Raw genomic sequence first — 23,787 nt, forward strand, 5'->3', positions numbered from 1 at the left:
GCTGTCCAATCCAAATCCAATCGAACTCACTGCTGACTCTTACAATGTGTTTGTGAGAGACACTTTGCAGCAGTGATCCAGATTTGTGAGTTTGTATGTGATGTGGTGATCACTCACCAGATATCTTCCCCGTGTTGGCATCTGCTGATTGCCACATTCCTTGAACCTCGAGCCCACTGACTGAATGGCTGTCCCACAGTGCCCCTCTCTCTCTGCCTGTCTCAACCCTCCTCTCTCTGTGTCCCCCTGTGTCTCTCGCCCAGAGAGAGACTTGGGGTGGATAGTGAGGTCCATTGTGTCAGTGAGATGTTTATTAATGAGAGAGGCAGCACACAGAGAGAGCAGAGCTGCTATAGAAGGGACTAATCGCTAATCTCTTTGTTAATACGGTCAATCTGTGTATGTACCGAGGAAATTACTCAGAAGCCTCAAGGTAGGGACATAGGAGTTGGTGCTCGGCTGGGACTCTTAAGTTAATTTGTGAGTGTTTTTTGGGGGTGTGAAACTTCACACAGAAGTTTGGAGTTGGCTTTTTCCGTTCAGCCTTGACAGAGGAGAAGTTTCTGTTTGCATGTGTACGTGTTTATTGCAGCCAAATTGAGAAGTTGTTAATGTGAGAAACTTTTTGCATTTAGTCTATCTGACAAGGAATTGGGGAACTGAAGACATTACATTTTTGGAGGCCTATTTCGCAAAAATATATATCCAAAGACTAAGAGATTTTTAGTCTGCCGCCTGTAGCGTGACATGCAGGTTTTTTGGCGTTGTTAGGAGGTTTTCTCTGTCTGTGAAAGAGTAGTGTGTGTTTGAGAGAGTGTGTGTGTGTGTGTTTGTGAGCCGGTGTGTGGTTGTTTGCCTGCCATGCCCTTGCCTGCGCCTGATGTCCCGGCCTCTCAGAGGCTGGCACTGGACTGCCGTACCCTTCTGGACCATCGCATTGGCAAGGGTAAGTGACAACACCATCGCCTCTGTTCTCTCACTGGCTCCATTTCAGTTTCTAAGTGGCACAAACAGAGAATTATTCCACTGAAAACTTGTTTTCTTCCCCATGGTTCAATGATGCCTGACAAAAATATGTCATCCCGCAAATGGAAATCGCTGTTTATGGGTTTGACTTGCTGGAGCTGCCTCCTGTCCTGTAAAATTGATACAGCTTATTTCACAATTTGTAGAGGGTACTTAAGCGCGAGAGTGGGACAACATCGAAAGTAACATTGGTTGTGATTGGTACTTGGCACATGTTGAGCAGTGTTTATTAAAGAAGACCTTCATTCATTCCATTTTCGATTTTTCCATTTAGATTTTTTTTTACTTTCTGCTTTAATGTTGAATAATTCACAAGTCTTGCATGAGCAAATGCTTCCTGTTGGATCAGATGAAAGTTGTTCCTCCATCATATAGAGATGCATTCAGCTCAACAGGGACTATTTATTATCATGCCAACAATCAGATTTTCTGGCATTTGAGAACAAGGAAAACAAAGCTTGATTGTAACTGACTATGATGATTATTCAAGCAAGACCCCTGTTGTTCACCACAAGAACAAAGACAAGAAATTCACACTAAGTGTAGAGAGGAATTTTCCCTCTAAGGCGTTTAAACGGGATTGCCGCCAATTAAAAGTGTTAAAGGGTCTTGGGGAGGACTGCTGCGTATGTAAAAAAAATAGGAGTTGATTTGATCATTTAAACTGTACTGTTATAGGAGTGCAAGGCTGACTAGAGGACTGCTGGTTTCAAAACCTGATGCTTTTATTACCCACAGTCCAACTTAGCTATATAGAGATATCACTGGAGGCTTCACCACTTCATACTACTTGTTTCACATATGCAGTAGAAATCCCCAGGACCTGTAAACACACTTTAATGTGTAAAATTAGTGGAGTCACCTTTTACGTATCACATTTATTTCTGCCTCAAGTTGGAGTGAAATACAGCGAGTGATGGTATGATACACTGAACAGAATCTGTTTTTATGAGTTTTGAATTGAGAACAATTCACCATCATCTCTAATTCACTGAAGCGTCCCTGTTGTATCCCACTCTCTTCTCCTTGCGCAATCAATGACAGCTGAGCACTTTTGGTAATTGCAAAACCCGGTTTTATAATGGATCTTAGTTGTATTGCTCTATTTTATGTTTACAGAAATTCAACTAAATGTTGGTAGTAAGTCTTGAAAATTCATGCATTATTATCTAAAAACCGGCATTTGGAATAATGAAAAAAAACCTGAACCAAAGAGGTTGAGTAGCGATGCACTTTATTTCAAGCGCTCGTTCATGCTTTTACGAGGAGGCTGCAGCAGTATTAGGTTAATGCTTTTGCTGCAAACTCGTGCATTAGAGCCAATTATGTGAACATCGTATCTGGTTTTACATTTGACACTGTTATGGCTGTGTGGTGAGGCAGATAAAAGCATGAGTCCATTTGAAAGGTTTGCTCATGTGGTGCATTCATGCGCAGGTGACATTCATCACAGAGGGGAGAGCCAGCTGCTGAAAAGTGTTATTCATGCACTACGATTTTGGAAAATTAAACCTGGAAGAGAATGAGCAAACTGTGGCATCTTGAACATTTCACAGTTTTGCATTGCATTGCTTTTTTTGAAATGCAAATACCAGTAAACATGATTGTATAGTCACACATTTTCTAACCTAAGATTGCAATAAAAATAGTGACTGATTGAAAAGCAATGTGGCTGGTGTGTTTAAAGTATCCACTAGGCGGCCAATGTGGATGTTATGGTGAAAAGTTTATTTTCAACCCTGACAAAAGGAAGACAGGGGACAAAAGATTTTTGTATTAGGCTATGAAATGGAAGGAAATGTAGCACAAAGTCCTATTAGCTTTGAAGGAAAAACTGAGATTTAAGGAAATGAAGAGGCATGGGGAAGATTAATGAGGGAGAGGAGGCAAAGAGTGATGCTGGCAGGGGGTGGAGAGAAGGAGAAAGGAGATTGCGTGGGTGGGAGGTCTTCTCCCTTTCTATCCCCGTGGTGTACATTTCTCTGTCGTTCTCTCTCAACCCGCTCCCCTTTCTCTGCTTCTCTCTGTGCAACTGAGAGAAATGATTATGAGTGTTTGTATGAGCGCCTGCATGTGAAATATGCACTGCCCCCTTTAGAAGGAGCGCTGTTGCAGAAGACAAACAGGAAAATCCAAGGTCATCACGGCACGCTTCTCTCTGACGTTGCCTCTCAGCCCCCTTTTGTGCGCGTGTGTGTAACCCGCTGTGTGTGTGTGTGTGTGTGACTGCGCGGCAGAGAGAGTGTGTGTAAATCATTGCATCGAGCCAGGCTCTGCACCAATCACGGTGCGCATTTTAGCTTCAAGCACACGTGCAGGCATTTATCCGAGAGTGTGTGTGTGTGTTTGTGTGCGTTTGCAGTGCCTCTTGGCACGACAGTGTGTCTGTATGAGCATCTGAAGCTGCATTAAGGAAACATAAGCGTCTGTCGTGAGAGGCTCCAACATCACGATCGATGTACGGTAAGGATAATAGTCTCTCCTGCCTTTTGTATGTGTGTTCTCAGCTGTGTAAGCATGCGAGTTATGTGAAGCATCCAGCGTTCAGCCAGTTTTCCTACATTCTAAAAACACGTTTCTTCATAGCTTGTCATGGATTGCAGCTGTCACTAGACTGAAATGTCTCGTACAAGCAGGTTACGAAAACTTGGACTCTTATGAGGATTCAGTTCTGTTTAATTGCAGTCTTGGCTTACAAGAAGACCCTGCTCTGAAGATGTATATTTTCGGTAAAAGATACTTATTTTGTCTTATTTTTGTCTTATATTTGTCTTTTAACTTCTGTTGTATTTGACGTGATAACATTGTGCTCCATGGACTTGAAACATATTCTAACTGTTGCTGTTATCAGTGTTATCGACTTTGTGTGTTTGTGAAGCTTACTGTACAAATGTAAGATTTTCTCATCGCGGTCTTCCTGATTGGCTAATATTCAAGGAAACACGTGAAAAATTAATGTGTCCCCGAAACCAGGAAACGTACTACATGTGCTGCTCAAAGTAAGATGGGTTACCTTACTGAAAAATGTTCACATCATGAGGAAAATGCCCTTGGTATTATGGTTTGCTGTCATTAAGGTATTACTGGGACAAGTTGATATATGGTTCATTGATTAGCACTAATTAAAAATGTAGTCAGCTTTGCTTTGCAGACTATTGATGAACACAGACTTTAGTTTGTAGGTTAATGAATCATCAGCACAGACAATACACACTGGCCGATCGAGCTTAGTATGGCTTTACTGTGCAGTGCCACTGGTGAGCCACTGTATGGAAATGGTGCTCTGGGCTTGAGTCCCTCATAGCCCAGTTTTGGTGCCTGTTAGACTGTGATTCATAGCGTGTCAGATTGGCCTTGTGTCACAAGGATTTGAAGGCAGCTGGGTCTGTTCATCAGTATGTTGTTCGCATTACACCAGCCGCGTTCGCTGCCACACGCCCACACTGGATCAAATGTGTGCTTTGAATCGGGCGCGCATGGATTGACGACTGAAACAAATGTATACAGTGTACATTTGCCTCTGCAAAGTGTGTGTGTGTGTGTGTGTGTGTGTGTGTGTGTGTGTGTGTGTCAGTAGCTTGAAGACATATTCTCAATAGCTAGGTCTCATCGTGACTGAAAGAAGGAGGGGTAAGATTCACATTGTGGTGATATATGCAGTTTGAATAGCTCACACCTTTGACATAAATTTCGTACTCTTTGTCACGCTTTCCCTAATGCTGTCTGCATCTTCTCCACAAGACTCTCCACCTCTCCTCACCTCATTGAGTGACAGTCCATGTGCTTATTGGCTGTTGAATCTGCCTTGCTCATTATTCAGTATTTGCTCAGACTCCCCTCGCCTATCCTCTTTTTCTCTCTGCATGTTTGCAGATTCGGCTGTGTGCTTGCATTTCAATGTTTAAGGATGTTTTGACCGTCTTTGTTTGCTGATGTAAAAATAGCAGGACTTGGTCTGTCTCCCCCCTCTCTCTCTGTTATGTAAGAACACCCCTGAAGGGTAACATGCTTTGTAACCATCATGAGAAGTGTCATGAATTTTGCACATGTGTGTGTGTGTGTGTGTGTGTATATGTATATGTATGTATATTTTTATTTATTATATATATATATATATATATATATATATATATATATATATATATATATATATATATATATATATATATATATATATATATATATATATATATATATATATATATATATATATAAAATCAGAGAGTGCACCATTTGCTTGTTTGTGAGTGCAGCCAGTAAAACCAGTGCTTTGAATGACGCCAGGTGAAGGTGAGGTCTGAACTTGTAGTGACGACATTTGTCTGTCTCTCAACCACACTAATACACACGCACGTGCGCACACGCACACACACAGATCCAAAGTGTGTTTGATATTCTCCTTGCAGCAGGGCATCAGGACTATATTTACTCCCCTTGTCAGCCATGTGATTTTAGTAACTACAGAGCAGCTTTGGAACAGCAGGTGCAGATATGACACTGCAGCATAAGCTGGGCTACTTGTCACATACTACCTGTGTGTGTGTATGTGTGTTTTTAAAATTAGTTTAACTATTTCTTTAGATAAATTCCTTGTGTTTCAGACATAAATAAAGAACCTTTTTGGTTTGGTTTGATGTGCAGAAAATCTATAATGTGTTTATTTTGACAGATGATATGATTTTGAAGATGAGTCACCATTTTAGTGGGAGATGATAATTTTTGCCTTCCATTTTCACAAAAAACAAAAAAATGTCTCAGTCTGGAGAATATGATTTATATGCAAGGAGATCTCTGTAGCAACATGATGCTTTGTTTTACAATGGCTCAGGGCCGGCTGTGGCTCAGGGGTAGAGCCTGCGTCTTGTTATCAGAAGGTTGCTGGTTAGATTCCCCTGGTCTGAATGTCAAAGTGTCCTTGAGATACTGAACCCTAAACTGCTCCTGCTGTGCTGGTCGGCACTTTTCATGGCAGCCGCCGCCATCAGTAACTATAGGTATGAATTACTGTATGTCGCTTTGGACAAAAGCATCTGTTAAATGCCCTATAATGTAAAATGCATGTTGTGACTAGGGCTGGGCGATATGGCCTAAAAATTTAATCTCCGATTTTTTTACACCAAACTCGATTTACGATTTTAATCGATTTTTTTTTCTCTTCTCAAGAACAAACTTCAAATTACAAAGAAATTATTAAAAGCATTGCTTTTATTTTAATGCTATGATTTACAACAAATTTGCCCTGCCATTGTAAACAGTGCAGCTTCAAACTCACATAAAAAAGTGCATCCTTTTGAAAAGACTGTGTCCCTTTTTGATAAAATGCTTTTGTAAACATATTTACCATGTCAGATTGCTTGCTATTATAAAAACAGATAAGTTTCCATATTGGTATTGATAAAGTGTTAATATAACTTTCATTAAATACTTTACTTTGCAAAAGGTGCCTTTGTTTACAAAAAAGTATTTCATATCCCTGAAGATATGTAAACTAAATTAAACATCTGCATGCATTGCATAGTAAACATGACATGTTGATAGATTTTACTAATTTTTGGCCAGGAAGACGAACCTGTCTGCTTCCTCTGGCTTGAGACATCATGCCCCGTTGTGGCTTCGTAACACAAGTCTGGGGTCGAACATTTTCTGCATGTGGATGAACCTCCGGCGTTTCCACTGTAAATACGAGCAGCATATCTTTAACGATATGCAATGTGACTGCATCTGTAACAGATGTCCACCGGGACCCTTTCTTCTCATACGGGACACAATGATTAAATGATTCCGCTAATGTTGGCTGCTTTATAGTGGATACGTGTGGGCTGCCGCGGTCTTGCAGTGAACAACAAGTGTCTCACTGTGATCCAGGTGTCTGTTTGAGATGTGGAAATAAATGGTTTGGTCCGCTGCCTTTAGGTGCAAAAGCCTTTGAACAAACTTTGCAGCGGACGGTGGTTTGTTTGAGGTCTGACGCCACAAAACCAAGCTACTGACGAGACAGTGCCTTTATATTAACGAACTCTTTGCTCGCTGCATGTTGTGTTTGTTTCTCTGTGGAAAGTCAATGCGGGGAGGAGGGCGGAGCCGACTATGAACTAAGGGAGCCCATGAGGAGCAGCGGCGGAGCAAGTCAAATAAAAAAATCGATTTTCATTTTTAAAAATCGTCCTAAACCAAAAACTGGAATTAATCGATTTTGCCGATTTTTCGCCCAGCCCTAGTTGTGACACAATTTATTATTTATAAAACAAAATGAGCAGCTCCTTCAACTCTGATATTGCACTTGGCCATATTGCGATTTGATTATTTGTTCAGCCCTAGTTTGTAGTGTGCTAATGTCAAGTGCTGAGAAGGGATACAATAAGTATACAGTTAGTCTAAGGAAAAAACACAGATTCACTTGTCTTTCAGAACAGAAACAATAGAAAAATAAAAACAAAGTTGATTCAAGGTGTTGGACCTTCAGCTGTCCTCTTGAACAACCCCCTGGATATTGTTCCAAAGTGCTACCATACCAACGACTCAAGGTTCTTTTCGTTGGTGGAGAGAAAGCTCTGGTGTTCAGCCTTGGCCATTGTTTAGCTATCGCAGTCCCCCTCAAACACAAACGAGGTTGGTGACAGTGCATGCAACTTTGCTTACCTGAACTTCTTGCTGCACTGCCTTTGATCTGGTGCACCAAGTTTATTAGTTCTGCCTTCAGACTGCCCGTTGCGTCAGCAGTTGTTTTTATTTGTGTACTTGTTGTATCCTTGGGTTAATCCCTGCATCTCTAGTGCTGGTATCTGCAATCCTAAGAACCATGGTCCTGTTACCACGTGACTGTGTTTGTCTAAGTGTGAGGATGATTATGTAAATATCATCATGCACAAACATGCCTTTAGAGATGTGTATTTATTTTGTTTGCCCCTGTTTTTCTGACTTCATCGTGCACTTTTTTCCTCCCCTCTTGCTATCTCTCTCTCTCTCTCTCACCCTGAAGTGAAAGCGTTAAGCTGACATCCTGGGGGAAATGGAGAGTGTAATCTGTTAATGTACCAGCCCATTGTTACAAAGACAAAAATAGCATTGTGATTGGCTGGCTCCTTCCTGTGATGATTTAAGGGGTGGAGACCCCTCACATGGGTACCAGTATGCGCAGATAAATTCAGTGGGCGTTGATTTGTCGCTTAGCATCTAATCAGTGAAACAAGTTAAATAATAGCCTAAAGTTCCCCAACTCTGGTGCACCAGGCTGCAGAGATGTCTGCCTTCTCTTTCTTGTATTGTTCTGTCTACCAACAACCAGTAATTCATTGTTCCTGTGTGCGAGCGCATTTGTGTGTGGGCTTATGTGTGAGTGTGTATGGAGCAGCAGAGCAGCTCAGTGTCCAGCCCCTAAATGTGTTGTCAGCTTGCCATGCAGAGTGGGTGGATGTCGTGAGACCCCCTATGTGTGCTTTCCACCACTGTCATCCAAATTCATGTCCACCCACCTTGTTGCTCTTGCTTAGTTTTTTTTTCTCCAAACTAACCCACATTACCAACACCAGAAACACAAATTTACAAACTTAACACCACTCTGAAGTTAGCAGTATTGTTAATGAATATGTTAATGTTTTAGATTATTCTAGTTAATGAACCTGTCAATTGGAAATTTATCCGCAACAGTTATGAGTCATTTATTAGACAAAAATGTGAAACCACTGGCTCCAGCTTGAGTTTTGTACTTTTCTTTTGCAGTTTGAATTTAAAGACGTCTAAAAATAATCATCAGTTGCATTATTGTTGCATTCACACCGATCAGTTGCAGCTTGGGTAGGAGTAGTACACTGATGTGAAGGTATACCAAGGTATGAAAATGGATATATACATATTTTATGTTTATATTAAGTGTCATGTGATCTCTTTTTTTTTAAATAAAATGTTTGTTCAGACAAAAAAACCTTCTGTGTAACACTGTGTAACATCAAACAGTGACAATTTCTAAGATGTTTATCATATCATTAAAATGTCATACAGTTGCAACCCTAGCAGCAATGTTAAAAGACTTATAGTTGAAGTGAACAATATTTATCATCTCTCTACAGTGCAATGTGCTGAAAAATCTTCATTCCTTGTGTAAACATCACCTACAATTTCCCCAGATCCCAGTCTTATCAAGCATCCATGGGATTTGATGAAACAAGTCAGATCCATGCAGGCCCCACCGTGGATCAGACTTGGCTATGAACCATTGAAGCATGGACACAGGTCCTCTGGGTGTGTCCTGTGGTGTCTCACCAGGTTGTTGGATCCCTTTAAGTCCTGTGGGTTGCGAGGTGGGTCCTCCATGGATTGGACAAATCCTGGCATCCTCATGGATGTTAGGACCCAGGGTCTACCAGCAGAACATTGCATTGTAACGAGATGATCAGTGTTATTCACATCACCTGTCAGTGGTTTTAACGTTGTGATAATGACTAAGATACGTTGAATACTGAGCTTTCTTAACACATGAACTGCTTTTCATCAAGCTTCTGAAAAGGCATTACTTTTCGACCCTAAGATTAATTGACTTTAGTCTCAAGAAACTGTGTAGATATACATTCAAAGTTTATATTGACACTGCGTCTGTTTTCTATCCCGGCTGACCTAAAAAGAACCAAAGGCAGCAACTTTAAGGTCATACTACTAAATTAAAAAGTGAAGAACTTAGCCTATGAATAAAACTTGGTTATAGCTGCCATAATGGAAAATGGAGATGCCTGCAGTGCACCACAGGAGTATGGAATAATATGTAAATTGCTACACCCCAGAGCTGTTTCAAATTATTGTGGATTTTTGGCGCAATAGCACGGCTGAAGTTTTCCCTCTAAAAAAAACAAGGAACAAAACTAAAATATTTCCTGTTACTCTCCCTTAACTTTCTCTTTTTCTTAAAAAATCTCTTTCCTCTCCTGCTGACAGAGAGGACAGGACAGATTTGTACCGGACAGAGAAGATGTAATAAGTAGCACTAATCTGTGACTCATTCAGTGCATCACAGTCCACCTCCCCCGTCACACTTCCATCCATGTCTCGTTTTCTCTTTCGCTGCCTGTGTCTTTGTCACTCATTGTCCTCCACCCTATCCTCTCTACACTTGGGACCTGCTGCATTAAATTCATCGGCGACTCCTACACTCAGGCCCCGGGCCAATACAGCAACGATGAGAGGAGATGGTGTAGGGAGGCTGGGTGGGTGCAGGGGGAAGGGACAGAGGGAGGGAGGAAGGGGTGCAAAGGCCTGATTAGTGTTTGAAGTGATGGAGGAGAGAGGAACAGCACTATGAATAGACATGCGGCTCTCAGAGATAAGCCTGAGCTCCAGCAGAACTCCTGCTGTGGACTTCAGCTGAACTTTTAGAGCACAGACAGACGCCTTGAAACAAACACCTCTATGTGGTCAAGACGCTAAAGACGCATTTTTTTCTCTATTAAAGGGCTTTTCAAGGACATCCTGCTTATGCTCACCGCTCTTCTCCCAGGTGCAGGTCAATGATAACATACCAGACGGCTAGTGAATATAGGAGCATAGCCCTGAAGGAGGACTGTTACTGGGACAGCTGTGATTAAGGTTGATGGGCTTATCCTCTGCACCTCCTGTTGGCATGTGGAAGTGTCCTTCGACAAGACACTGGCTCCTGAAGGTCAGGCCAGTTTAGTAGCTTGGTGCCTTTGGTGTGTGAAGGGATGATCCAAAATATCAAACTTAAGTATACAGTTCCTCATTTAAATCTGCTTTGCTGCATTTTTACCCATAAATAAGCGTCCATTACATTTATATACTTGCTAAACGAACTCACAAAATGCTGAATAAGCCAATCATTGCCTCTGAAAACTTGGAAGGGTGAGAAGTTACAGTTGTTGCCTCATCTCGATTGTTAAATCAGTTAAAAATTCTGCCATGTCTTTGGAAATAACTTCAAATCCTCCAGGTAAACTCCAAACTCTTCTCTCCAATTCTGATTTGTTTTAACCATTGTTCTCCTGTAAAAACTCCCAAGATTTCAGCACAGGAAGCACTATTCTGTGACATTTTAGAATCAAAGGTTTGTCAATTAATTTGAGAGAATTGTTGACAGATGACTCCATAATGAAAATAGTTGTTAGTTGCAGCAAAATGTATTGTGTGGGATGCATGCACTCTATACTCTACATATTTTTACTATACGTTTGTTTCCCATCCTTATTTTTTGTCAAGTGGTCTTTGTTTGAATTAGGTAGATTTTTTTGTTTTTTCAGATGATATATCACTGGAAAATTTGCGAGTTCTCATACAATTCTGGTGGTGCATACAAAAAAGAAATGTGATGTATTGGTGTATGTTGGATACAATACATACATGCATGGATACATGGATAGCAAATAGCTGGTTAATGTCTGGTCAGTGTGCTTACAAAATGTACTTTTGTGCCATATGAGCAAAAAAGGCTTCAATCGGTGTAACAGCAAACAAAAATGATGAATAATGAAACATTTTTCCTTTGGGAGAATAGAGGGAAGGAAATTGACGTTGGGTGGGAGGAAGGCAGAAAAGCTGTTTCTCTACAGATTGTTATGCTTTTGTCTGACACGTCTGTTGAAGTGTCAGACTATCAAATCCTTCATTTACTTTACTGCAATGCTGAAACCATAATGACCTACTTTTTTTGTGACTCCTACACTCGTATATCCTTATTTGATGTAAGCAGGAAGATAATAATCCTTAGGATAATATTGTTATGTGCAACTGTGTGGAGGGTTAGATTATTTATTTTGTGTTTTTGGAAGTTATCCCCCTCTCACCCCCACCCCTCACATTTCTTCATTCTCACAGGGTCTCCTTATGACTCACCACTGCTGAATTCCCTCAACCAATCAGAATCCAGCTCTCTTTGCTGCTGCCTAGCCTGCTTTCTCCTCAATGCAAAGTCAGAAAAATCACTGTTCAGTGTGTTGCACTCTTCTCTTCAAGGCTATCCTGATTGCACTGAGTGTGTGTGTGTGTGTGTGTGTGTGTGTGTGTGTGTGTGTGTTATCTGAGCAGTATTGTTGTGACTGTGATTATCTTGTGACCACATTCTTTCCTTATCTGGCTCTCCTCAGCTGTCTTTGCACAGAATTACCTTCACGTAGCCAAGCTTCTGTTTGCAATAATGTCCATAAAAATGAACATATCTTCATGTTTTTAGTCTTGGACTTGGTATTTTGAATAACAACATCACGCCAATACTGACATAAGTGATTTTAATTCAGCATTTGGCAACGTCTGTACTCTGGCAGGGTATTTGAGCATGCTGTTTTGTGGATTTTTGCTCTGTTTTTTAAACTGGTCTGATGAAAGCGGTTGATGTTGCAGTTTGTCTTATTTTCATATTCAGCAGTTCACTAGGAAACACCGGGCTTTTCCACACTTCACTTAATCATTTTTTCCTGTCACGGCAGGCTAGACGACTGCGCCTACAGTTATAAAATTAACCATGTGTATGCTTATATTCAAGTGTGCCACTTTAATAGGACATTAACTGTAGTACTGACGTGACTGTTGTCAATACTTGCTCGTTAGCTCACCCATTATTATTTTATTAGCTGCAGCTGTGTTTTCCTTGCTGACAAATCAGTTGACGGTTGCTACAGCATTTGTTTTCTGACTTATTTTTCAGCACTTATGTTTCCACCTCTACCTCTGGTGACATAGTTATTGTCAGGTTATTAGTTGCTTCCTTTAAATTACTGTAATTATTACCCTACCTAGAGTTTGTAGTGTCTCGACACTTACCTTTTGGAACAAGTGGTCAATTTAAGAAGTACCATGTTACTTAGGCACTGTGTTCTTTCAACAGAACAGACATATTTTACTGCGACAGAGAAGGGACAAGAGAAGAAGACATGTTTACTTTTTATATTTCTCTATTTTTATTGTATTTCTGTCAGTCATACTGCATGAGTGAACTTGACCCTCTCTCTTTTTTTTATTCCTCTTTATCTCTTGCCTTCTTTAGGGGTTTGTGGTTGTTGCGGGGCCCTCAGGCCTCGGTACAAGAGGCTGGTGGACAACATCTTCCCAGAAGACCCAGAGGTGAGAAGCTCAAGCAACACTTTTTGTTTGTTTGTATATCTTTGTCTTCTGTTTCATTATGTGTATCTTTCTAATGCATTTGATATGTTATTGTTAAGGTAATTGTTATCTAATCATCTAGGCTATTAAATTCAGTTTATACAAGAACAATGCACAACAGATTTCAAAAAGGCGAGAATAAATTGTGAGAAATATTGTGCTGTATTAAATTCAGCAGGAAGCTTTCCATCTGCAGTCTCTTTGCAGGTTCATATAAACACCATGTTATGATATTGTCTTAGGTTTAGGAATACTAAGGTAGACGTGATCAGAAAACCACCTCCATGCCTCACTATCTTATTCAAAGCTGTTGGCAACAAACCACAGACCCCATCTTTGCTACCGTTTTCTCAGATTATCTGAGATCTGATGCAGCTGACTCATAAAGAGAATTAATTTGGCTGGAAGATGGAGCTGATTTGTTGCAGAGGAAACTCTTCATAATGCCTCTGTGCTACTGCAGTAACCCACGTTACCTCTAAGATCTGTGGCCAAAACTGCAATACATGGAGCATACAAGTACACACAGACCTAATTGTTTTGTGCTTGCAGGTGCACTTGCTCATTGTGCTCTCAAAAATGACTTCTAAGTTTGTCTTAGAGCTGCTGTAACTGTAACTAACTGTACCTCTGCAACTTGGGAGTAGTGACGGTGTCTGATAACATTTACTCAGATGTGTGTCACACTGTGGGAGAATGTGGAGGTGTGTGTGTATATACACATTTACTGTAGTTCAGTGTTTCTCCCAGACAGTTGGTGGTAAAGTACTTGAATATAAGTTTTGCATCCTTGCTTCTGTCTCCTGAAAATGTCCCTACAGTGGTTTGTACATTACTAATTGTACAAAGTGTTTTAACTGGATCAGTGTATCCGTCACTTTATCATTGTATTAGGTCCTGGCCATTCCTTGATTTACTCTGTTGAAATTCTACAGAAGCTGTAATATGAGTCTACAGAACTACAAAATGATTGACTCTAATGAACAAAAGCCAAGAATCAGCTTTTCAACTGGAGGGGTGTTGTTTTATAGCCAGCTGCAATATTCTGGCTGTGTGATCGATAATGGACTCTAGCCACAGGATGTTTTAGAGAAATACACAGACGCAGAGCTGTCGCCCTGTGCTGATCTCCAAAATAACCCTCTGATGGAAAGAATAGGCCCTCCTTCTACAGCAGACATTTTGACTTGTCCTTGTCAGAGAAACCCAAGCATAATTAGGCCCCCATAACATTTAGGTATGCCAGGAAACCACGCTAATGTGACTGCATACACAAAAGAAAGGCCAAGAGCTGAAAAATCTTGAATTGAATAAGGCAGCTGCTAATGTCGTTAATAAGACATGTGTGTGTCCTGCAATAACGTGTCAAAAAATATATCTATCTGAGATTGAATTTCAAAATGACTTCAGCAAGGTGCTTTGCCCGCATTGTTTCCTGCACTGTCTTGCATGTATGGGAATAGGCCTTTTTCATGGTAGACGTTAGGCTTGTTGGAGATGAGCTGCGCCTCGAGCAGGCGGCTGCAGCTCAGAAAAGCCAGCTTATCATTTTTTCCACTGTATATAAATACACTTCCAAGACTTGATTGCTGGTCCTGTCGCTCTCAAACTACAAAACCTCAAACATGACTATTAAAAGATTCAAACAGAGAGAGGAGAAAAGACAGGACAAAAAAGTTTTCATTATAGATCTGTAAGATATTCACACTGCCAGGGCAGAAAATCTGTACAGATGTTATTTTAAGAGTCCTCACAGCCCACTTAAAAAATGATTTGTGTCGCGTCATGTAACTTAGAGAGTATAATGCAGTTTCCTCAGCTTCCCTGATAAGTCACCTTAAACCGCACAACATTTATTCTATCAACAAAATTTATAGAGCAATATCAGACTAATAAAATCTGTTGGTCCAGTGGAACCTTTTTTCCTCCAACATTACATAAATAGTCTCTTGTTGGGTTTCTTTGTAAATGATTAATGATTTCCTGCCCATGTACCACAACTTTGCTTGCATAACTATGTACAGGGCACTTGAGAGTGTACAACTCCAAAAAATCCTGCCAGTCCTCATGTCTCCATCAAGTTGTAGTCCTATTTTATCAAACCTTAGCATTTCACAGGAGGAAATCATCTTCTGTTTTCTTTGGGACCGCACATTTTGGCTTGTGTTTGAATCTAAACAGGATCTCACTGGACTATAAATGTTTTTAGCTCCCTCCTCCTCCTGACCAGACTGAAGAGCAGTGAAGTAGGTCAAGGGGGAAAGTAGCAGGTGAAACTTGGTGATCTAGTTATACCCTTACAATTGGGGTTTTCAGGAGAAGTACATGCTTCAGTTTACACTCTATTGGATTACCTCAGATAGCTCTTTTGTTTTAACCAGTTGCTTTCAGACACACCAGCCTTATCTACATCTCTTCAGATCTGAGAATGACTAAACCATGCGAATGAGACCATAAAGCTTTATGATTTACTCCATCTTGTTTTCCACCCTCGTTCCATCTCCCTTTGTCACCCCCCTTAGGATGGGCTGGTGAAAGCCAACATGGAGAAGCTGACATTCTATGCCCTGTCAGCTCCCGAGAAGCTCGACCGTATCGGAGCCTACCTGTCTGAGAGATTGTCAAGGGATGTGGCCCGACACAGATACGGGTGAGCATCACCAGTCAATCGTCATTCAATATAGTCTTTTTTTCAAAAAAACAGTTGAGCTGCCTCCACTCTGACAAATACTGAACAATTTCTTTTGTGCTGCACATTGAGTTAACTGATTAGAATTCCGCACCAATACGATTAATATGTTAATTTCTTTCTGGGAAGAATTTGTAGACATGGAGGCAAATTTGTCATTCTTATCTAAAACAAAATCAACATGACATGTGTGGGATGATCAATGGTGATCTTTCTGTAAACTCTGTACTTACTTGATGTGCCACAGAAGTTGTTTTCTTTCATGACTCATGACTACGACTGTGATTAATTTCTCCAATGCACACAGCCTGTACAGATTACATTTACACTTGGCAGAGTCTAGCTAAAATCTGCCCAGTGTGCGAGTCTCCAGAGTTTGTCTGGGAGAGCTTTATTACATTTAGATTTTTGTGAGTAGGTAGACATGTAGATTGTATGCATTTGTTTTATTATTATGTATATATAATATCCCAGCACATCGTGTCATCCAGAAATTTCTGTGTCTCATTCCCCTTCACTTCAGCTATGTGTGCATAGCCATGGAAGCCCTGGACCAGCTGCTGATGGCCTGCCACTGTCAGAGCATCAACCTGTTTGTGGAGAGTTTCCTCAAGATGGTGCGCAAGCTGCTCGAGTCCGACAAACCCAACCTGCAGATCCTAGGAACCAACTCGGTGGGTTTCCAGGATTATATTGCAAATTTCAGTGTTCATCAGATGTTTTATTGTTTTGGATCTATGAAAGAATTAATCTAAGAAATCTTGCAAGTTATACAACTGGTAGCCTGCTCCTTCTCTCTGAAAATGTGTACACTGCTCCCTCTTTTCCATCAACATTGAACCCGTTCCAGCACAATTGTTGCACATAAAGTTGCTTCCCTTTGTGTAATGTCTGCGGTTGATCCTTGATCGCAGCAGTTCTGCTCAAAGCTGGTGGAAATGAGGGCTGGTTTACAAGATAACACAGAGGTTCAATTCATCTTGAATGAAACTGGTTCAGGGAACAGAGCTAACTTGATGGAAAAGGGCCTGCGTGGTTACCATTAGACTAAGCAAATCAATCACTCTTAATGAACTTTATTTTATTTATGTTTTCACTGATCGACTTTAGTTTATGTTAGAATTAGCCAAGACTCTAGTTTCCATCAGTAGTCCCAGGCCAGACACAAGCTCAAAACAACACTCAAGATGTCAGTTATGTCATTTACAGTAAAAGCAGGGCAAATTACAGTCCAATGAAACAAGGGCAAACAATACAACAACAAGCAAATACAAGCAAGCACAGACATGACATGTAAGGTACTGAACAGCTTGCAGAAACAGACATAAGCAGAGACTGATTTGGGAAATAGGACAACAGTAATAACTAGGGGTGGTTAATTAGCCCAATTTCCCGATTCGATTCGATTCCGATTATTGAAGTCTTGATTCGATTTTCAATTATTAACGATTATTGATCTTCCATTTAACATCAGTCAGCTGCTGAATTATTTAACTTCTCTTTTGAGTAACACCTCACAACACCTTCAATATTGTATAGTGTAACTGTAATATCCAAATTATTATTTTTTACTTTGTTTTAAATGTAGTCTTTCACTGTTAAAAGAGCCGGACTCATGTTAGAGGCATTGTCAGTGACGAGAACCAGGTTGTGTTTCTCTATTCCCCCCACTGCCATTGCTTTGAAAAAAATAAAAAATAATAATAATTTTTTTAAAGCTTTGGAAATTTAATAATTGATTCATAATCGGCAATATTATAATCGCGATTATTCAATTATCGATTTTTTTCACCACCCCTAGTAATAACAGTAACACAAATTGTGTTCAAGCAACAGGACAGTTTAGCAGCATACAAATGCATATTGACAGGGCAATTGCCGAATGATGATGTTTGTGTCTGTGATTTAATTTGAGGATGTACAGTTTCTATTTACATCTGAGGAAAAACACAGACAAAATGTTCTCTAAATATAATGCTCTAAATATAATTTAATCATCAAAGAAACTTTGCCTAACCTCTCATTTGGACATAAAAAGCTAAGACAGCCTGTTTTACTGGTATAAATTTAGATAAATACTGACATCCTCAAACTGTCGCTCACTAATGTGTGTCTAATGTGCCTCAGTTTCTAAGCTTTTCTGTCTCATCCGATTCGACCCATTTCAGTGGATTTAGAGGTATTATCTAATCAGAAGTTGGGGGGGTGCATTTACTTTCATGATGCGATGGCACAAAGTCAAAGAGACGTTAACCTTCAGAGTAATACTACGTTAGTATTGGAGGAAGATCACAGCTCAGCAAGAGAGTGGTGGACAGAGGTAGTGTGAGTGATGAGCATGCTCTGATGTGGGGAGTAGCTATCAGCGCTGTCGCCTGGGTCAGCAGAGGACACAAAGGAAATCAGATTAGCCGCACACCATACTGGCAAAGCTCTGCGGTCAGATACACAGATTGACGAGACACGCCAGCCTCTCGCTCATAATCTTTGTGCTATCCATCTCCCATGCACACACTCATGGGTGTGTTTTTAGGACAGATGCAAGGCCATACTGCATGATTGATTATGTATTACAGAGCTATTTACCACAACCAATAACAGGAGAATTTTGCCGTATCTGCTCGTTTAAAGCTTTGCATTCATGGTGTCTGTTGTTGAACTGTGGAGCTATTGATTGGGCTATAATTTATCGGTCCATGCATACACTCAACCCTGTGCTTCCTCCCTCACTAGTGCTGCAACTAATGATTATTTTTATTGTCAATTAATTTGTTGATTATGCTCTCAATTAATATTCTCAATTAATGCTTTGTTAATACAATGTCAGGAAATGGGGAAAAATGTTCATCAGTTTGGGCCAAAGACCAAAATAATGTCCTCAAATGTCTTTGTCCACAACCCAAAGATATTCAGTCATCGAGGTGTAAATAAACCAAAATATATTAACATTTAAGAAGCTGGAGTCAAAGAATTCAGTTTCTTTCTTACATAATTACTGAAACGGATTAATCAATTAAAAAAATAGTTAACAGAGAGAATAATTGTTGTAAAAAGTCAAAAACAAATAGTTTAATCGTCGCAGCTCTATCATATCTACAGCTGTACATGTATTATGTGTTCCTATGGAACTACCAAGCAGTATCTTTCCTTCTTCGTGTGAGCGGTATGAAGCAGGCCGGTGCCACATAGAGGTGAAAGGAGCAGATTACAGAGTTTATCACCGCAGGATTCTCAAGCCCAGCCAGGTTTTCTCACACTACGTGTCACTGACCTAAAACCTTGTTCTGCAGAGCCCTTTCCAACACAATCCAACACATCAGTCCCTGAGTTAGTGTTTCTGTCAGCTTACCTTATTTATTTGGATGGCTCTGTGATAGAAAGGACTTAGCGGTCTTAGCCTCTGGTCGCAACAAAACAAATATAATCTCAGGTCTCTATCGCCAGGGGCTTTAGAACCTATTATTAAAGCTTTCAATTAAATAGAAAGTTTGTTTCAGCGGACAGAGTTGATACATTGATTTACTGAAAGCTGCCCAGTATTACTTACAGTGATACTGGGCAGCTTCAAGGTATCAACTGCTGAAGCGATTTACAGCAGCAGCTAAGCGGCTTCACAAGGAGTTAGGGTTCACTTCATTTAATTGGGCACTTCATTAAATTTCAAAACCACTCCAAATACAAATTTTGTACACAGGAAATAGATTCTCAAGGGTCTTCTTTTAGACGTTCACTTTCTACCTTAACGCTCCGCTTCTTAGCCTTCCAGTGAAGGTTACTGAAATCCAGCCTTTTTTGGGGGGGATTTATGTACTTTAATTACAATCTGCTCTACTGAAGGTTCACCCTATAATTCTTGCTTCGGGTGGTATCCTGTCTGTCTTGACTGAAATTCAGTCCATAATTTATTAATCGGAGAGTGTTGTGAAGCTAAATGTCAGGGTGTTTAAATGGTGACATTTTCAAGCCCAGTGGGAGGGCCTCCCTCTGCCCTGTGCTTTTCACTCTTAATGAGATGTTATGGCGCCGTGGTTTGCCTTTAATTTAGGAGATATTCACCCTGGAGTATTTACAGTTATTTCATTAGTGTTTAATCAAATTGAAATAATTTTGGTCTTTTCAGGAGCAGACTTATTACTGTAAACCTCTACAGTTGTGATTCAGTTTTACATGACATTATATTTAACTTTTTCCCCCTCGCCTCCTCTTCCCTTCTCAGTTTGTGAAGTTTGCCAACATAGAAGAGGATACACCATCATACCACCGGAGCTATGACTTCTTTGTGTCACGCTTCAGTGAGATGTGCCACTCCAGCTACGAGGACCCTGACATCCGCACCAAGTGAGTGGACAGATGCTCGATTGCGCTAGAGACAGAATTATTTAGTAACTGCTGTTTTTAGACTACTTCAGGGAGTCCTTTTTTTAGCCTGCCGCTGTCCCCGAGCATTTTTTAATATCTTCTTAAACAAATCCTCTGAAAGTGTTTAAGCTTGTTTTTATCTCTGTCATCTGCCGAAAATAGATATCTTTGAACAGTTAAATATAGCTTTGCAGATTTAAAGGTTAACAGACTGAAAACTAGACAAAAATATAATTTCCTAAATATAATCATCCATTTATAGATTCACTTATCAGTTGGATGATTTTTGGATGTCTGTTTCCTGCAGGATCCGCATGGCAGGTATCAAGGGCTTGCAGGGTGTTGTGAGGAAGACTGTCAATGATGAGCTGCAGGCCAACATCTGGGACCCTCAGCACATGGACAAGATCGTCCCCTCTCTGCTTTTCAACCTGCAGAGTGGAGAGCGTACTGAAAGGTGAGAAACATCTACTGATTCGGTTTTCTGTGTCTGTTAGCAGTCCCATTGTTTTGTGCTCGCTCTCTTTCCATGTTAGGTGAATGTCAAAATCCCTCTGGATTAAAGTAAAAAAATATCCCATCCAGACCAGAGTTTTAACACCGTTTCAGAAATAATCTCCGTCCACACAACACACCTGAGCACTCATATCTCATTACCATTCACGTACACTGGGCATGTGTTTGCCAGTGTAAACAGGAAGCAGATTGTTAACTCTGGTCAGTTGCTTGGTTACAGAAAATACAATGAACAAGCCAGGGAATTGTGACTGCTCTTCAATGACTTGTATAACTTTGAAAGCGCCCCTTTTTGTCTATCTTTTCCATCATTGTATTATCAATGTCCATTTATACTTAGATGCTCCAATATCATAACATACTCCAAGATAAGTTTTGTCAATGATAAATGTAATACATTTGTTTCTTCCTTTCTGCCTGTCCAGACGTTAACATTAAAACAATGATTCTGACCTAAAACTGCGTTTTTATGTGTGTTAGAATGGCCAAAACACATACAAAAGGCTTGATTTAAGAAATACCGGTGTACATGTAGACCCGGACCTGATTGTAAGGCCAGGAACTCTGGTCTGTTTTTGTCTGGTTGAGATTTCTTTGCTGTCTTTTGTTCTTTCTGACCGAGGAACATTTTGAACGTTCTGCATTTGAGTGGCAGTCACTGTTCAACCAGGTGCCTGCATCAGGGCTGTGCTTAGTGGTATTTGTGCAAGTGTTTTGCTTGGACACCCTTTATACACATGTCATTTAATTTGGGAAACTTTAAAGGGAAGAGACAGATTTCACTTTCGTTATCATTGATCATGATATCATCATTTTTTTGTGTTTTACAACTGGTGAGGCTTCTTCCCGCCAGTACAGCCGCATGTTCATTAGACTCCTCCCTTCTTTATGGTACCCAGACATATCATCAATATCATCTATCCTAGCATATTTTTAAATCTCTTCGTCCATATAATTTCGTCCTCCAACAACTTTCTTCATATCGCTTATATGATAGTATGGTGTGATAATGTGGATTATGGAGCGGAAATTTACATCACATCTGATCTACTAAAGCAGGCAGAATATTAGGCACTTTATTAAATTACCATTTATATACACTGGTGTTTTATTTATTGTTGCACTTTAGTGGAAGGACATTTGACATACAAAATTGCATCCTGACTGCAGTTTAAGGGAAGTAAATGTGGTGCATGTCCTCCTCACACAGCAGGCCAGGCTGGGCCATCATTTGGGTGAGAAAGCTGATGACCCAGAATGTGCGTCAGTGTTGACCCGGCTTGCCCCGGTCACACAGTCCAGAGCCATTGTGTTGTAGCCGACTGGTGCTGTTTATCTGACGTTGGGCCATATTTGTCCCGGCTGTCCACGTCATTCATCATCATTGTCATTACTGAGTGAACCATCTGACAGCTCCGCTTCCCTTATGGGCATCTGTTTGCCCCACCTGCACCATCCAAGGACAGAGACATAAGAAGATTGGCAGTGGGAATTGTGGGAGAAAAATCCATGGACAGAAATAGTGCAATGGGTGGAAAATAAACAGAGCAAGGATTTGAGTTTGCCAGTGAGGCAAAGAGATGCAGAGTGTAGAACCTCCCTCTCTTGGCAGTATCCCACATGCTGAAATGAGTTTGACGTCAATGCTGACATCTGAGGGTTGGGGGAGCAGAGGGGGAGGGCAGAGAGAAGAACATTGGAAGATTGGGTAGAAGAACGATGATAGAACGTAGAGTGATGGAAATGGGAAGGTTATTGAAAGGGAGAGACAGAGGGACAGAAAGTGAGGAGCAGAGAGAGACAGACCAGTCCTACAGAGAGACACAATTCCCTTTTAGCTTCCTTTCTCTCTGTGTGTTATAAAGGCCTGCCCCTGCTGTACATCCTCTGTTCCTCCCCACACTGGGTTTAGCCAGTCATTAACAGCCCAAAAATTCACAGCAGTCAGTACTGAGTCTAATTAAACTCACAGATGGTGCCTTTTTTCCCTACATTAATCCCTGCGCACGTGTACAAGTTCATTTAAAGATCATCTTCAAGTACAGCAAAGCCTTCTGACAATTGAGTCTAATTTGTGGTGAAAGTTTTACTTCTGGAGGTGCTAAAATCATTTTCAGGGACCGTCTTGCATGATACCTCATGAACAACTATCAGGACTTTACATAAGAATATGGAGTGGGAAAATGGTAAAGGTAGCCAGCTGGGGGGATCTGGGTGCATGCACAAACCCACATTTCGTGGTCTTTGCGCTATTCCACCACATACACTGATCTTAATAGATGCCTACCTAATTGCAAATGAGGGGAATTATGGGAAGGCTTCATGTGCGTGTTAGCCCACAGTGCCTGATGATAGCTTTTATGAATTGGGGCATCTGATGCTAGTTAGCATAATTAGTCAATAGACAAATATCTATTTCAACATATCGTTTTGCTTCAACTTGCAAAAATTATCAATACACTGATACCAAATTTGTATTGAAATATGCAGGCAATGACAGTATGACTTACCAGACTCACTTCTTCATAATGTTTTGTTGTATAGACTTAATTTGCATAGATTGAAAATAATAATAAATGCGTAATTCTGTTCAGTTATACAGATATTATCGAAGGTTTCGTTCGATGGTTTTCGTGGGCAACGTATCAGGAAATGTATCGATTCATGACTAACTCTGATTCACAGCCCTTTGAGGCATTGCCTACATTTTCCTCTTGTGACATAGGTCTGTTACTTTGACAACATTGCCTGTTTCAGTGTGCATCTTAGAGTGGCTCTGCTGTAAAAGTGCTATGTAAGTAAAGATGATTCATTCACTGAGTTCATTAAAGCTTCTGTGTAGCTTATATGGAAAATGCAGCACTTTCAGTAGACTTTTTAATGCTTACCGTGCAGTCATCAAGTTGCTGCCTCTGGTGTTTTTCAAAGTAGCTCATCTAGTGAGGATGTCCCCCGTCTGTGCAATCAATGCAGTTCTTACTGTGTTTTGTCATCAGTTACTTTACTAATGTGTGTCAAAGGCTGAAGAGGACTCTGCTCTCTTCTAGGCAGAACTCAAGCTATATATGAACACACCAGAGTGGGGAGACAGGCTTTTTTTT

At 40.5% G+C, this 23,787-nt stretch overlaps 1 protein-coding gene across 4 annotated transcripts in view; it reads left to right on the top strand.

The window, feature by feature from the left end:
- LOC115573986 (protein EFR3 homolog B) overlaps positions 1-23,787 on the top strand; it is a 34,297-nt gene that overhangs the window by 252 nt on the left and 10,258 nt on the right. Inside the window, exons 1-6 of one of the 4 annotated variants that reach the window (XM_030405159.1) lie at positions 711-946; positions 13,007-13,083; positions 15,645-15,772; positions 16,335-16,485; positions 20,028-20,149; positions 20,478-20,627. In XM_030405159.1, the coding sequence (XP_030261019.1) occupies positions 862-946; positions 13,007-13,083; positions 15,645-15,772; positions 16,335-16,485; positions 20,028-20,149; positions 20,478-20,627 (713 nt within the window). In that variant the 5' untranslated portion in view covers positions 711-861. Of the gene's footprint in view, positions 1-710; positions 947-3,008; positions 3,490-3,562; positions 3,756-13,006; positions 13,084-15,644; positions 15,773-16,334; positions 16,486-20,027; positions 20,150-20,477; positions 20,628-23,787 lie in introns of those variants that run through there. The other 3 variants (XM_030405161.1, XM_030405160.1, XM_030405162.1) reach the window with 3 other exon arrangements.

This window comes from Sparus aurata, chromosome 22 (assembly GCF_900880675.1).
Source record: "Sparus aurata chromosome 22, fSpaAur1.1, whole genome shotgun sequence".
NCBI lineage: Eukaryota > Metazoa > Chordata > Actinopteri > Spariformes > Sparidae > Sparus > Sparus aurata.